The 13,391-nt window shown below is 41.5% G+C and overlaps 3 protein-coding genes across 6 annotated transcripts; 1 reads left to right on the top strand and 2 right to left on the bottom strand.

Moving 5' to 3' along the window:
- The first annotated feature begins 663 nt into the window (after positions 1 to 663).
- On the top strand, positions 664 to 6,056 carry LOC135166742 (RING finger protein 207-like). 3 transcript variants are annotated; one of them, XR_010299746.1, is made up of 7 exons: positions 664 to 818; positions 959 to 1,193; positions 1,421 to 1,569; positions 1,885 to 3,294; positions 3,363 to 3,746; positions 3,866 to 4,999; positions 5,074 to 6,056. XR_010299746.1 is itself a non-coding variant. In XM_064129297.1 (6 exons), the coding sequence occupies exons 2-6, from the start codon at positions 997 to 999 to the stop codon at positions 4,522 to 4,524; spliced, it is 2,799 nt and encodes a 932-aa protein (XP_063985367.1). In that variant the 5' UTR covers positions 664 to 818; positions 959 to 996; the 3' UTR covers positions 4,525 to 6,056. The 3 variants fall into 3 exon arrangements, 2 of the variants coding, with proteins under 2 accessions (XP_063985367.1, XP_063985368.1); XM_064129297.1 differs by having other exon boundaries at positions 3,866 to 6,056; XM_064129298.1 differs by having other exon boundaries at positions 671 to 818; positions 979 to 1,193; positions 3,866 to 6,056.
- LOC135166745 (poly(A) RNA polymerase, mitochondrial-like) lies at positions 4,762 to 8,498 on the bottom strand. Of its 2 annotated transcripts, XR_010299748.1 has the most exons (5): positions 8,270 to 8,498; positions 7,887 to 8,077; positions 7,511 to 7,741; positions 6,196 to 7,423; positions 4,762 to 4,903 (listed from the first exon to the last, which is right to left on the bottom strand). XR_010299748.1 is itself a non-coding variant. In XM_064129300.1 (4 exons), the coding sequence occupies exons 1-4, from the start codon at positions 8,466 to 8,468 to the stop codon at positions 6,260 to 6,262; spliced, it is 1,785 nt and encodes a 594-aa protein (XP_063985370.1). In that variant the 5' UTR covers positions 8,469 to 8,498; the 3' UTR covers positions 6,113 to 6,259. The 2 variants fall into 2 exon arrangements, 1 of the variants encoding a protein (XP_063985370.1); XM_064129300.1 differs by lacking the exon at positions 4,762 to 4,903 and having other exon boundaries at positions 6,113 to 7,423.
- A 223-nt stretch (positions 8,499 to 8,721) lies between these two features.
- LOC135166746 (uncharacterized) lies at positions 8,722 to 13,348 on the bottom strand. Its single transcript, XM_064129302.1, has 6 exons — positions 13,203 to 13,348; positions 12,381 to 12,442; positions 11,839 to 12,228; positions 11,401 to 11,640; positions 10,566 to 11,184; positions 8,722 to 10,403 (listed from the first exon to the last, which is right to left on the bottom strand). The coding sequence occupies exons 2-6, from the start codon at positions 12,399 to 12,401 to the stop codon at positions 10,180 to 10,182; spliced, it is 1,494 nt and encodes a 497-aa protein (XP_063985372.1). The 5' UTR covers positions 12,402 to 12,442; positions 13,203 to 13,348; the 3' UTR covers positions 8,722 to 10,179.
- Positions 13,349 to 13,391: the final 43 nt, after the last annotated feature.

Below are 13,391 nucleotides of genomic sequence, written 5' to 3'. Positions count from 1 at the left end.
TAGGATTAACTCCAGGAGACTTCGAATCAACGTCACAACAAATGTCTCAATTAACAACGCTTTATGGAATGAAAATAAATCAATAAAAGTGAGATGATAATTAATAATTCCCAAACATATCCTGTTTCAGAAAGATGGACAATTGCAAAGCCATCTCCTGTAGTTTCCTATCCCCTATTGCCTGAGAATTCACTGCGTCGAGTTCTCTCCGCCGTTCATTAGCGTTTTAATTACCTCTGACGTCCCTTAAAAATCAAATAATTATCTGCAGAACATTTTCACCGGAAAAATACCCCAAGAAAATAAAACGAAAAGCTCCACGCTCTGAAGTATCAAAAGAAATTCCTGTAAAAAAGAAAAATCCGTCCGAATTTTTTTCATAAACGTTATTACGCTCTTTTCAATTTCGCAAATGTTTACATCCATTGACCCATTCCTCAGGTCATGCATAACGTCATCGCCCCTCCTCACTCCCTCTCCACCCCGGAATAGACTCAAAGAAAAGTGGGAAAAAAGTGTTATGCGGATGCTAGAAAAAAAAATTCCCCCTCGACATGGCTAGAAAACCGCAGGATCCACTGCCATTGGTTGCTGCACACTGTGACGTATTTTACCTTGGCTATTCACCACTTGGCACATGCGTAAAACCTACCCCTGAAAACGAGAAATCCTCAGAGCCCACCCAAGCTGTACGCAAGTGGAAAAGCCCTCGAAGTGGTCGGGCAACTTTGGCTTGTGACTCCTTCCACGATGAAACGATAAACAATTAATTAATCAAATAATTTGGTGGGGGTGGTGGTGGGCGGTGGGTGTCGAGGGTACGTACATCGAATGCAGGAGACAGGGAAGAATCATCCCCTTGTCTCATTTTTTTCATCTTCGATTTTATTTATCCTAATTTGCGAGATATATTTTTCCTCTTTCTCTCGTCAACGCGAAGCTTTTCCGATGATTACAGATTGTGATGTGAATTGACAGTGAACCGGAGGCCACGGGATGGCGAGCGCTGGAACAGGTGCACCTGGCGACGGGGTCGACGGGGATGGAACTTCGGGAATGAGAAACCCATTGATCTGCGGTGTTTGTCAGGATTATTACACAGAGCCCTGTCTACTGTCGTGTTTTCATACTTTTTGCTCGAGGTGCCTCAGGAATACGCAGATTGATGGGAAGATCACTTGTCCCATATGCAAGTGAGAACAGAGGGTTAATTATTTTGGGGATAATATGGGTAAACATTCTTCGAGGGGAAAAAACTAGGGAATAATCGAAGTATTTTTCACTCCATTTAATTCTCGCTAGAAAGATTTTATTAATGAGAGCCTTTACAGATTGATCTATTTCCCAAAATCATTTGAAATGTAATTCTGTATTTTTCATTGGATGTCCTGATGTGCTGGTATGCGACTGGAATTTCCAGGCAAATGACACAGCTCAAGGAAGGCAGCCAGCTGCCACCCGCCGACCAATTGATGCGACAATTGATTGAGATAGCAAACTCCGAGAACCCGGCGTGCGCAAATTGCGACAAAAGGGACAAAACGACGATGTTTTTTTGCACTACTTGCGGTGAGTTTTTGTTACGTCCAAAACAATGGGAGGTTGAGTGAATACACGAAGGAATTGACAATGGGAGTTGCATTTTGTTGTAGAGTAATAGAGTGAAAAGGGAAAGAACTTCTTGAATTTTATCTGGCCAGTCGACCATCGGATCGGAGTAATTGTGACCGCGTTTCACAGATAAAGAATAAAAGAAACAGATGAAGAATTCGTAGATTTTTGCTTTGTCAAAATAAATAAATAAATAAAATACAATGCAACGGTAATCGAAATCACAGATCTTTTCGTGTGAGAGTGAAAAAAAAATGGAATCTCTATTTTCAGGCCAGGCCCTGTGCACCCACTGTCGCGAGCACACGCACCGCGCCAAGATGTTCTCCACGCACGAGGTGATCCACATGAGCAAATGCTCAAAGGACACTCAGCGTCGTTGCGTAGCACATGGAGAGCTGTACATAATGTACAGCCAGAGCACAAAATCCATGCTGTGCGCAACGTGCTTCCGTGACACACCAGCTGACGCGAGGATGCACTGCCTGGACATCGACACAGCCTGGCAGCAGGCCTCCAAGAAGATGGAGAAAGCCGCCAACTCGATATGTGAGATTCAGGCGAGTGTGCGTGACGGTGTCCTGGCCCTCAAGTCCCAGCTGGACGAGCTCAAGCACAGTCTTGAGAGCGAGAAGCGCTCATTGAACGCCTACTGCCAGGTGATGCAGGAGACAATAGGGAAGAGTCACTCGTCCATAATTACCGAGTTGCAGCGCCAGTTCGAGAGTAAAGACCGAATGGTGAGGGCTCAGCTCATTAATCTGGGCTCAGCTCTGCCAGTATTGCAGATGCACTTGATGCTCTGCACTGTTTTCACCAGCGGTGCCACGAAGTACCAGTTCCTGGAGCTAGCGCATCCAATGCTGGAGCGACTGGGGCGTGTGGCACAGTTGGGACATCCGTCCAGGCCGTCCCTGATATCCGCACACCTGAAGATGAATTATCGCGCTGAATTCGCGCGTTCTTTGCAAACATTTCTCACCCAGTCTCAGGGACAGGGGCACAAGGACTCGCTGTACGAGCACACGCACACGGGCAATCAGAACGAGCAGGTCCACATGCTTCAGAGCTCGAAGACACCACCGAGGGGACAAAAAACTCCGGGTGATAGTGGCCCCTTCTCCAGTCACTGCCGAACCTTCGATTCTCAGCTGAAGGATCTCAGCCAACAGCTCATCACTGTCAAGGAGAGGCTGGGAGAGCTCCACAGGGATGTCGCGATGCTCAGGAGGGCTAACACACCACCGCTGGGCTCTAGGTATGATCACGTGACGAGGGACTGTCGGTTGCTTGAGCAGCAGCTGGAGCATCATCAGATTGAACTCGAGAGACTCAGGAATATATTTGATGCACTGTGGGAGGAGCAGCTTTGCAAGATTCATATTGAGAAGGAGATCTTCCACTCGCAGATGAACGATATTCTCACGTTGAGAGGTGAGGTCAAGCAGTTGCAGAGCCTCACGCAGCAGTTGGAGCCCTTTGTTAAGTCCTTTTCGGCGGGAATCACTGCTGGGGAGATGAGTTCCGCCGCTGCGGACGCTGCGGGGCATCAGCATCTTCAGGCGCTGTTGGATCACTTCACAAGGATGCAGATGCAGGAGCCACAGGGACAGGGGGCTGCACCCACTAAGGACTGCAGGCATGGCAAGAATGCTGCGGCTGACAATATTCTTTATATGAAAGGTTCGAATGCACTCAGGGTAGGGAGTGTCTGGAGGTGTGTTGGTTTTAATTGACCTGGTATATTTCAGAATCCAAAGATGTACCACCGAGGAGTCGCACACCCTCGGGTGGTGTTGGAGCCCTCCTGGACTCTGGAGGGAATATAATCGTTTACGGCACTGCCAAATCATCGGAAGCAAAGCGTGGTGTATTGAGCCAACTGATCGAGAAGGCGCGAACGAGGGAGGACAGGAAGAAGTCACCGGGTCGTGAGGAAGGTGGTCGTGACAGGAGTCAAACGAGACGGTCGAGAAAGTCACCAGATCAGGCCAAACCCAAGACACCACCTGGACAGTCATCGGGCAGCAAGGTCAGGTCTTTGTACAGGACCCTCAAGGACACCTGCGGTGACATCATCGATCACGGGGAAAAAATGAGTGATTCACATCAGCAACAGCAATCCCACTCCACAGGTGAATTGAATAATTTTTTTCAAGATTATTTTTTTAATGTATGTTTTCAATTCAAGATATTTTTCAAAATAAAAATTTTCCCGTACGGGAAAATTGACTGATTGGGCTGTATCTTCAAGGTGCCCCCGAGGAAAGTGAGTACCAGCGAATATCGGAGGCATCTACCCTCGGTGAAGCAAAGAAATCACGAGTCCAGGCCCAGATTCACGCTGTTCCGCAAGAGGAGCCGAAGCTCCAGTCCCAGCAATCGAAATCCCAGACACTGCCAACGAGTTCATCAACGTCGATTCAAAAATCCGTGAAGGTTTATCCAGCGAGTGACTCGGAGGACGTCTTCTACGGAGGCGACAAGTCCGCGTCGTCTGACGGCAGACGCAGAAGACGCGCCAGCTGCGACAGCCTCTCTACGACGGGCTCCGGCAACAGCAGACGATCGAGCATCGCTGAGGGGACAACCGGTGGCCCGATGAGCCAAGACACTAGGAAAACACTGCTCGTTCTCATCGGGCCAACGCCCAAGTCCAAGTCAACGGCCAGTCTTGTACAAAAACAACGGTCCTGGGAGACATTTCCCCGGCCGAAGAGCAAAAGATCTGCAGCAGCTGTGGCTGCTGCCGAAGCTAGTGCAACCGGTCTTGGTCCGTTGAAGAAAGCGGACAGTTTCGAGGGGCACGAGGAGGCGGTCAGAACGCTCGTCGCTGCGGTCCAAGAGACCAGGGTTCAGAGGCATCATCATGCACATCACTACAGGCATCACCGTAAAAGCAAAACAAATTGAATTTTTTTATTGTTCTGCTCATTTTATTTTTTAACAAACAATTTTTTTATTTTAGTGGCGTGAAGCATTGATTTTTCTAAACACTATTCCTTGGATTATTTCGTCAATGTTTTTCTCATTTTTCTCATGAGTTTGAGATGATTTTTAAAAAACTGGCGTTCATCACTGGAATCACTTTGTCCTCTCCTTTAACTTCACATTTCTTGTGCAATAAATCACAATGAGATTTTCCGGATCAAACGATTTAACGGCCCCATGAAAAGTCATGTTCCAAATCGTGTAAAAAATGCTGCCAAGTGAGGGATAAAGATACGAGGAATTCTTCGTGACGATTGATGAAGCACTTAGAGCCTTCCAATAGTTATTCAATATAGAGAAGCTAGTATAAACGAAAAATGTAGTTAATTTGATGGATTAAATCGAAACGTTAATCAAACAGAGACAAAAATGGCCGTTCATTAGGAGATTAATTAAGGTACTTCCGGAGTATAACAAGATGTGCTACAGTGTCAAAATTTTGATTTAAAGCTAAATTTGTCATTTGTCCAGGGCCTTAGGAGACACTCCGATGGGGAATGATGAGCATTGACAATATGCTGAGAATTCAAATACTCGATTTAGCCCATCGTTGACGTTCCCAAAATCCATCCCTACCATTTCATTATTCATGACCATAGGAATTGGATGGATCCATGATGATTTTGGAAGTTATTCATTGGAGTTTATCGTTAACTCCGCGTACAGGGGTTTGGGGTACTGTGGAAGTACCTTAAGATACGAAGGGAGGATAATTATGAGCTAGTAAATTGACACTGCCAGCAACGGTAAATAACGAATTTAAATTAATTGAGTAATTATTAATTGAATCAATGGAAGAATAGATGAAGAATAAGGATAAATACTGAATGCTCGTTATTGTCAAAGAATCTCTATCCTATTGGGGATATTCAAGTATTTTACTTGCTATTAATTATTAGTTTATTTAAGCATAATAAGTCTAAATCTTTAATGTTATAAAATATTTGAAGATCTGATAAAATTAGAAATTTAATCTCTTCAGAAAGATCGATGAGATACTTGACACGTTATCATGTTTCAGAAAATTTAAACGTTTATTTCAATAGATACTAATAACCATAATAACCAATTATGAATTATTATTATTTCTATGTACGTTTTCTATGAAAAATACTTGGATATCCTTGAATTGATATTGAAAAATGTGGTTCTGTGTCCGATGATTCGCGTATCTGTTCACACTCATCTGTATCTGGATATTTGAGCCTAATAGCCACGCCGCCAGACGTAGGGGCAATTACGTTTCAATGAACGGACGATGAATTGAATTGAATATTTCTCAACGTGTGGTATCACGTTGATAATGCTCATTGTACGTTATTATGATATATATACCGTGATTTAAGCACTTGATGGAGAAAAATTATAAGATACGTAATACTGAAGAATTATAAAATCGATGATGGATTTGTTGGAATATTATTATGTGATGGAAATAAAAAAATATCGAATCATGCAGTTGTTTCATCATCTGTAACATAATTCCTGGCTAATTCTACGTTGTGAGGCTGAGTTTTAAGTACATTATGACAATGGGGAAATTAAATTGCACAGCAATTAATTAAATGTATCGAATTTATTTACAAAACTCACGGAATCGTCTGGTGCTAATTGACTCACAGAGCAAAAATTATCACTTGCTCCTCTTTGGATCGAGTCACCTGGGCCTCGCCCTCTGTTTCTTGCTTTGGTTAGGGGTAACCGCTTCACTCCCCAATTCTTGGACATTTTCGGGCCGAAATAGCTCAGCGATCTTCACTTTTTTATGGCTATTACCTCTCCCTATGATAAAGTGTTTTTTCTGTGACTGTTTTTCCGCGAAGATGTCCAGAATACCTCGGCTGTTTGTCTCGAATCCCTCCTCAAACAACATCGCAGCATTTCTCACAGCATTGATGAACCTCATGACTTCCGCAGAAGTTACGTTTTTACTGACATTCAGGGTCTTCTCCAATGGATTACAGATGTATAACGGAGATGAGTCTGGTTTGTACAGACTCGTGCTCGCTCTCAGGCAAACTGCCTTCGTCGAGAAATCGAAATCCGAGTAGAAATTGTAAAAATCACGTAATAAGGACTCTAGGGTGTCCTTCGAGTCGAACGATGGAATCATCTTTGGATCCCTCACAAATGTACAATCGACACAAGTCTCGGTCAGACGAATATCTGACGGCCTCGCAAGATTCCTCATCGTATGAATTGACGGTAGAATCTCCTTCTGTTGGAGGAAGAAAATAACCAGTAACGTGAGGGAAAAATTTGTTATCCATGCTCCGGGTGTGGCATTGGTGATTCCCACGGAAGTCGCCCACTGTCTAATTGTGAAAATCAGAGGCCTCACTCGGGCGTCAAGTTCTCCGAAAATATACAGCAGCTCTGACATATAGATAGCAGACATGTTCGTCATGCTGAGGTCGCACTCGAGACCCGTCAAAGCGTGATCGTACTTGATAATTGGCACCCGAGCATGCAAAATCCTCCTGACATTCCTAATACCAGGTATAAAGGACAGCATGATGTTGGAGATGACTTCCATCGATTTTTTTGTCTGCATTCGTTCATCAGAGACGGCCGATTTCGTTTGGAAAACCAATCTACTAGCTGTTTTCTCCCTTCTTTCGCGGTCTAGGGTCAAAACGAGGTCCAGATCACAGCCACGTTTACCGAATCCATTGACGGATGAGCCGAATGGCAGAACAATTATGTTTGGAAATAAATTTGACAAACTCGTCTCCAGTTGAAGAGCTGTCATGAATCTCAGGCGCGTGGAGACGTCATCGAGCTTCATCATATTGTGGAGAAGATCCATTTGTTTGGACATCTATTTGAATGCATTATCAGCTTCATTATTCTTCAAAAATTAGCGATTTGCCATTAATAAAATTGAGAAAAAAATCGAAGGACTTACAGAAGGCGTGGAAATAAGTTCTCGCTGAATATTCCCATCACTGTATTTGTCTTCAGTGGCGATATCCAGTGGTGGTACGTCGATCGCCATTTTCTTGGATTTCTTGGGGACGTTTCTGAACCACAGCATGGATGAGTGCGTGGGAATGGAATCCTGATGGTTGATGTATGTGGTAGCTGAGAGTACTGCCTTGTGGGTCTCTAGGTCTTTGAATTCGACTAGAAAAAAATGCTGGAATATTTTTCTAGTTAGTTTTTGAGGATTCGATAATATTTTTTCTAGGGCTGAACAGTTGAATATATTTAGAGACTTTTCAAGAGAATTTTCCACAAAATCCATTGGGTTTTCAAGTGAATAAAAAATGCAAAACACTTACGATGTTTTTGGAGAGAACATAATGATGCATGGTGTTGATGGTACCAAATTGAGAGCAGTACGAATACAAATCTTTGTAAGAATCTGATGACTGGACCTGAATGAGGACAGTCCTCTTGGCTTCCCTTCTACGTGTCCACAAGAGTCTATCGAATACTCCCGCCGATGGTTCCAGGTCATCCTCGCTTCTCTCTTGAAATGATCTTGACTATTAATTCTCTCGCGATCAATGTCACGAAGTGAATAATTGAACAATTTCATAGGACTGAATGCAGTGATTTTTTTGATTGATGTTTCTTCTTCTGAGGAAACTTTAAATTCTCAGGAAAATTTGATTCCCAAGGGTTGAAATCAGTAATTCTAACAGACCTGGATGGTAAGTACCTTGTTTACTATGAAGTTTTGAGGTTGGAATGGCCGATCGAATACTACTGGTTGTAAAATTCCGAGATTTCCTCAGAAAACAGGAATTGTCCAAGACTGATGATAATTTTGACCGTTTGCATTGATGAGGGGGCAAACTATTACCAAAATTAATCCGAAATAATGATTTATTCGCTGTCGAACGAGCGAACAGCGCCATTATGGAGTACTGGAGGTGTGAGGGTGTCCCACGTGTGGCTTCGAGTGTCTCCCGAAATTCTCCGGGAATCGCCGGCATTCGAAATTGTGGGAATTTGTTTATTAGCTCTATTGTTTTTCAATGAGGCTACTCAGAGCGTTGAAAAAAGCCCGTAGAATTTTTTATTGATGTTTTTGCCAGGTGGGAAAAATATTTTTTACACAAACACATCTGGGAAGAACGCGAAAGTCAATAAAAACAAACAAGCTACAATTTGTACGATTGTTTAATCTTTATTCATAATTCTGCGTGAAATGTTATTTGAATATTTCAGAATATTGATTTTTTGCAAATCCTTTTCACGCAAATCAATTAACAAAGTCGATTATTGAACATAATTGAATATATACTGTGCTTTGCATTTATTTTGTGAAAGATACTTTTATATTCGTCTGCTCTAAGCAGTGATTGCAGCTTTAAAAAGATCTTCACATATTGTTCCTCAACAATCTACAAGAAACAATAGAAAATTCAAATCTTCTATAAAGAAATCTTTACTTAATCAAGGGAGTCATTAATTCACTGATTACAAGCTGCTATCACCTCCATCAATACAGTTGATAAAATGAAGACCTTTCATCTTCAAGCGAACTCACTGGATCATTGATCCACTCTTAAATCTCACCAGTGAATCGAAAATAAACATTCGATCATTGGAATATTCCATCGTTAGAATATTTCAACCGAAATCCCAATAGTTTCACTGCTCTCAATACATAATCTTGCTCCCTCACATGTGGTGAGGGATTTCACTGTAAAAGTTTTCTTAAAGTTCGGTCGTAACAATTAATAAAGTAAGTCTGTAGTACAATATGACTCATAATTATTTCGATAATAAGTGATGCAACGAGAGAATGTAAAAAAAATTTCTTCACACTTTCATCAGCTACAAAAAAGGTCTCTCGACATTTTCCGAACGTTCCCAGGAGTTCTCAGGATTTTTAAAGTTTGCCAAAGAAATATTTTAGTCTTAATCATAAAAGAAAATCTTAACGCAAAGATTGTAATCTTGGGAAATATCGAATATACGGGAATATGTCAAGAGTCTTTTGTAGCTAATGAAAGTACTTATTATGGAGGTAAATCACTCATGTACCAGACCTTAAGCATTGACCTCAGTAATCCGTCTTCAGATAAACTTCAATTATAGATAGAACCAATATTTAGGATTAAAACCTCGTTATTATAACCTTTCCCGAATGTCGCCGACATAGGGCATTGTTAATAACAATTTATGATAGCATCAACCCGCAAAAATCACAAGTAGATAATTAGACATGCACCAATGTTTTAAACGTTACATTCACTTCAAAGAAGGAAAGACCACTCGATTAATCCTCTAGAATTGAACGTTACGTACGCCAAAGGATATCTCATATCGCTGGTGACAAATTGCGGGAGTCGACGAATCATCTAATTAATTAATTATAACAACCTGCTGCATCGGTATCGAATCAAGGGAATGAGCCACGACATGCAGTACGTAAAAGCCGTTTACAGGATCTTACGGTTCAAATAAACAAATGATAATTCCTCAGTTTAACTTTACCATTCCTGAGGGTTTGATAATTAATTCATCATAAAGATGATTTTTTGTAAATTATTACCCATAAATTCTACTAATTGTTAACCTATTTCAAATAAAAACAGAAAGATCTCCTCAAAGCCCTGTCTAGCTGATGACACACTCTTTCTTGCTCTTAGGATCCTTATTCAACTTCGACGTGGACCCATTGCTCATGCTGTTCTTCATCGCCGTTAAATCAGGATACTGAACGTAGTGCCCGTTTCCATCATCTAAGGGAGCACTGGGTAGCCCGTAACCCGCTCCAGGAATTCCTGGAGTTCCAGGTGCAGGCGGGGGACGATAGTGAGGGTTCGCCCCGGGAAAGAGCCCTGGAAAAAAACAAAATCATTTTATGTCTTCTTTTAGAATTTCTATAAATCATGGAATTTTGTTCTTGGATGTTCTTGTTTAATTAATTCCCAATCAATTTTATTTTACCCAATTGGCATGCATCATCGAAAAATAAACGAATATAAAAAAAACCCTTGTACCTTGTGTCGGCAAGCCTCCTCCTGGATAATTAATGGTACCACTAGGCGTGTAATTCCCCACCGCCTGATTCGTATAGTTCGGTACAGAATTGAACGGAGATGGATGCGCGAAAATCGGCGGAATCGTCGCCCCGGTTCTCGCCGGGGTCCTCACAAGAGAGCTCTGTGTCTGCGAATTATCTGCTCCATTCGGCTGCAAAGTGCTGGTCATCCTGGACGGACGATCCTGAAGCTTCGGGGCTTTCTTCTCAACATGTTTTATCTCATTCTCAGACTTTTCCTTTTTCTGAGGGTTTGGCTTCTTTGGAATTGAATTTTCGTTCGCTGATTTGTCCCGATTCTTCTGGCTGCCCTTCTGGGGTTTTTTCATGATGTCTGATGAGTCCTCGGTAATCTTATTGGCATCGGAGTCCGTGTGGTCCTCGGTTGACTTTTGATTGCGGGACTTGTACTTCGCGGCTGTGAATTTTTGAGGCTCTGGGGGCTCAGTATTTCTGTGCACTTCGACGTGACACGTGTACTTCAAGGTGTTCTGGAGCTCTTTCTGGAGGTTGTGGGCACGCTGGATAAAGAGTCCGTTCTTCGTAAAAAGACTCTTGGGAAGACGAACCGTTTGGACCTGGGAAAATGAGTCTAGTGAGGATTTTTCACATATTTTCATGTTTTTTCAAACTGTTATGTTAATTTATTTAATTGTATAGTGAGAGTATAACGGGCCTTCTTGGTACTAGAAACAGGCGCATCCGTTAATTATCAATTCAAATAGTCAACCTCCGAATTATCTTTGCCAATGGGAATTAGTTACTCAATGACAATTTTAATAAACAAGTCTTACAACTCCTTCAACACTGGAATTCTGGGAATTACATTCTATCTTCAGCTTGTACTGATACTTCTGTGCATTGCTCGAGGTCTCGTACATAAAAAAATGAGCACGCAGAGCTCCATTGTCGTAAATAACGACAAGAAGAACGAATAGCCCGATATTTGGGAGGTCCAGCAGCCGGTGCGTTGTTCGTGGGAACGAATATTCGAGGAAGAAGCTCGTTTTGTGGGGAAGTTCACCATCGCAATGCTGGAATTATATTTTATTATTTTACTTTATTGGACGTTTGACGAATTTGTTAGCAAATTTTATTTTTTTTTAAAGTTGACTTTAAAAATTTTTAAAAGTCGACTTCTCCATAATTTCCCAGGTAAAATTGATATCAAAACAAATGAAATTTTGAAAATTCGAATCTAGATAAGCAGCAAGTCTCGAACATAAAATCACCTTAACGTAGAGTCCGCTGTGGATGGTCTCATAATGCCGACGCATTTCATCAATAGATCCCTGAGTCTTACACTTCCCGATCCAGCAGGTGAAAGTCTTCCAGGCGATATTGTTGCTCTCACTGCAGACAGACCTGAGATCATCATCCTCAACACATCCTTCGAGCTTCTCCCTGATTGTCGCCATCTTCTGGGCAAGATTCTCAGCCAAAGAGTTTCGTATTTTTGTGTACTTCAGTTTGCAGATGCTGCATTTGGTGTTGGCAGAGTCCCGGCTACAAGTCAGGCAGATGAGGTGGCCACCTTCGCAGAGGTAGACGTCCTTGTTCAATGTTCTCTCACACTGGGTGCACTTTAGATAATCTTCCAGGTCGTCACACCAATTTAAGATCTGAAGGGAAAGAGTTTGTTAATTAATCGCGACATGAAGACACGATTTTCCAGACAAAATTATTGTCTATTGGAATTATACTAAAATTCTGGTGATTTTTCGCATTTTTTCCCCTTTTTGTTGAGTATATTGTTATATATTTTCTAATATACCTGTTGCTGTAGCTTCTGCATGTTGAATGGCTCACTCACGCCTTAAACTCGATCTGTATATTCTGTAGAGAAAAATAAACTATGTTGGTCATTTGTTTAGACTACGTCAGCATATGTTAAAAATGAAGAATTATGAGGCATTAGGGCATTCTTTGAGGTACAATAGTGAAAATAAGTTCCGCTTTTACTGCCTTTGTTGATATTTTACGAGCCAAACTGCTAGGGACCGCAAAACAAAGAATAATTTAAAAGTTAAAAATTTCGAGGAACCGAAGGAATATGTCTTAAACTGAAAATCATCATCAAAAATTCGTACAATACCATCTTTCGAATTTTTTTACTTTGTTTCGGTATCTTGGTTTCGTGTCTTATCACCAAACGATATCATGGGATAGCTAGAAATAATCAGTTCAATGCGCTAATCAGTAAATAAAACCAGAGATGTCAGAAAAGTATTGAAGTATAATCGACTTATTTATTTAATTGGTTTTGACTTCACGAAATACGGTAAAACTCGATTAATTATTCATTCCTTATGATTTTGGTAATCTCGTGTCTTCATGCTGACATCGACAAGTGCAAGAACAATTTTATCAATACAATTGTTTCCCAATAAATTTAATCTCTTACAGATAGTGTGTTCATGATATTGTGCCCTAGACGGGCTGGCTGGCCAACAAAACCGTTCAGAAAATATTTTTTGCTCCTGTTATCTGAATTTTAACAGATCGAAATGTCTTGTAGAATAAAAAAAAATGTTTCCATACAAGACAATATTCTCAGGTATTTCCCTAGTATTATAATAATGAAAAATTCACTTACATTTGCAAGATAAACACGATAAGTATTATGAAACAATAATTCTGGTCGCCTCACGCTCAGTGTAATTAGAACTACCTAACGCCTTCCAACGTCTATCAGGTGTCCACTTCGACTGAATCTGAATAAAGGATTGCCTTCTATTCTCTCCCCAGCTTGGAGAAAACACCGGGAGTCCCCAAAGTGCCTCTG

This window comes from Diachasmimorpha longicaudata, chromosome 10, assembly GCF_034640455.1.
Source record: "Diachasmimorpha longicaudata isolate KC_UGA_2023 chromosome 10, iyDiaLong2, whole genome shotgun sequence".
NCBI lineage: Eukaryota > Metazoa > Arthropoda > Insecta > Hymenoptera > Braconidae > Diachasmimorpha > Diachasmimorpha longicaudata.
Note: the sequence above shows the minus strand (reverse complement) of the source record. Positions and strands in the feature narration are given on the sequence as shown.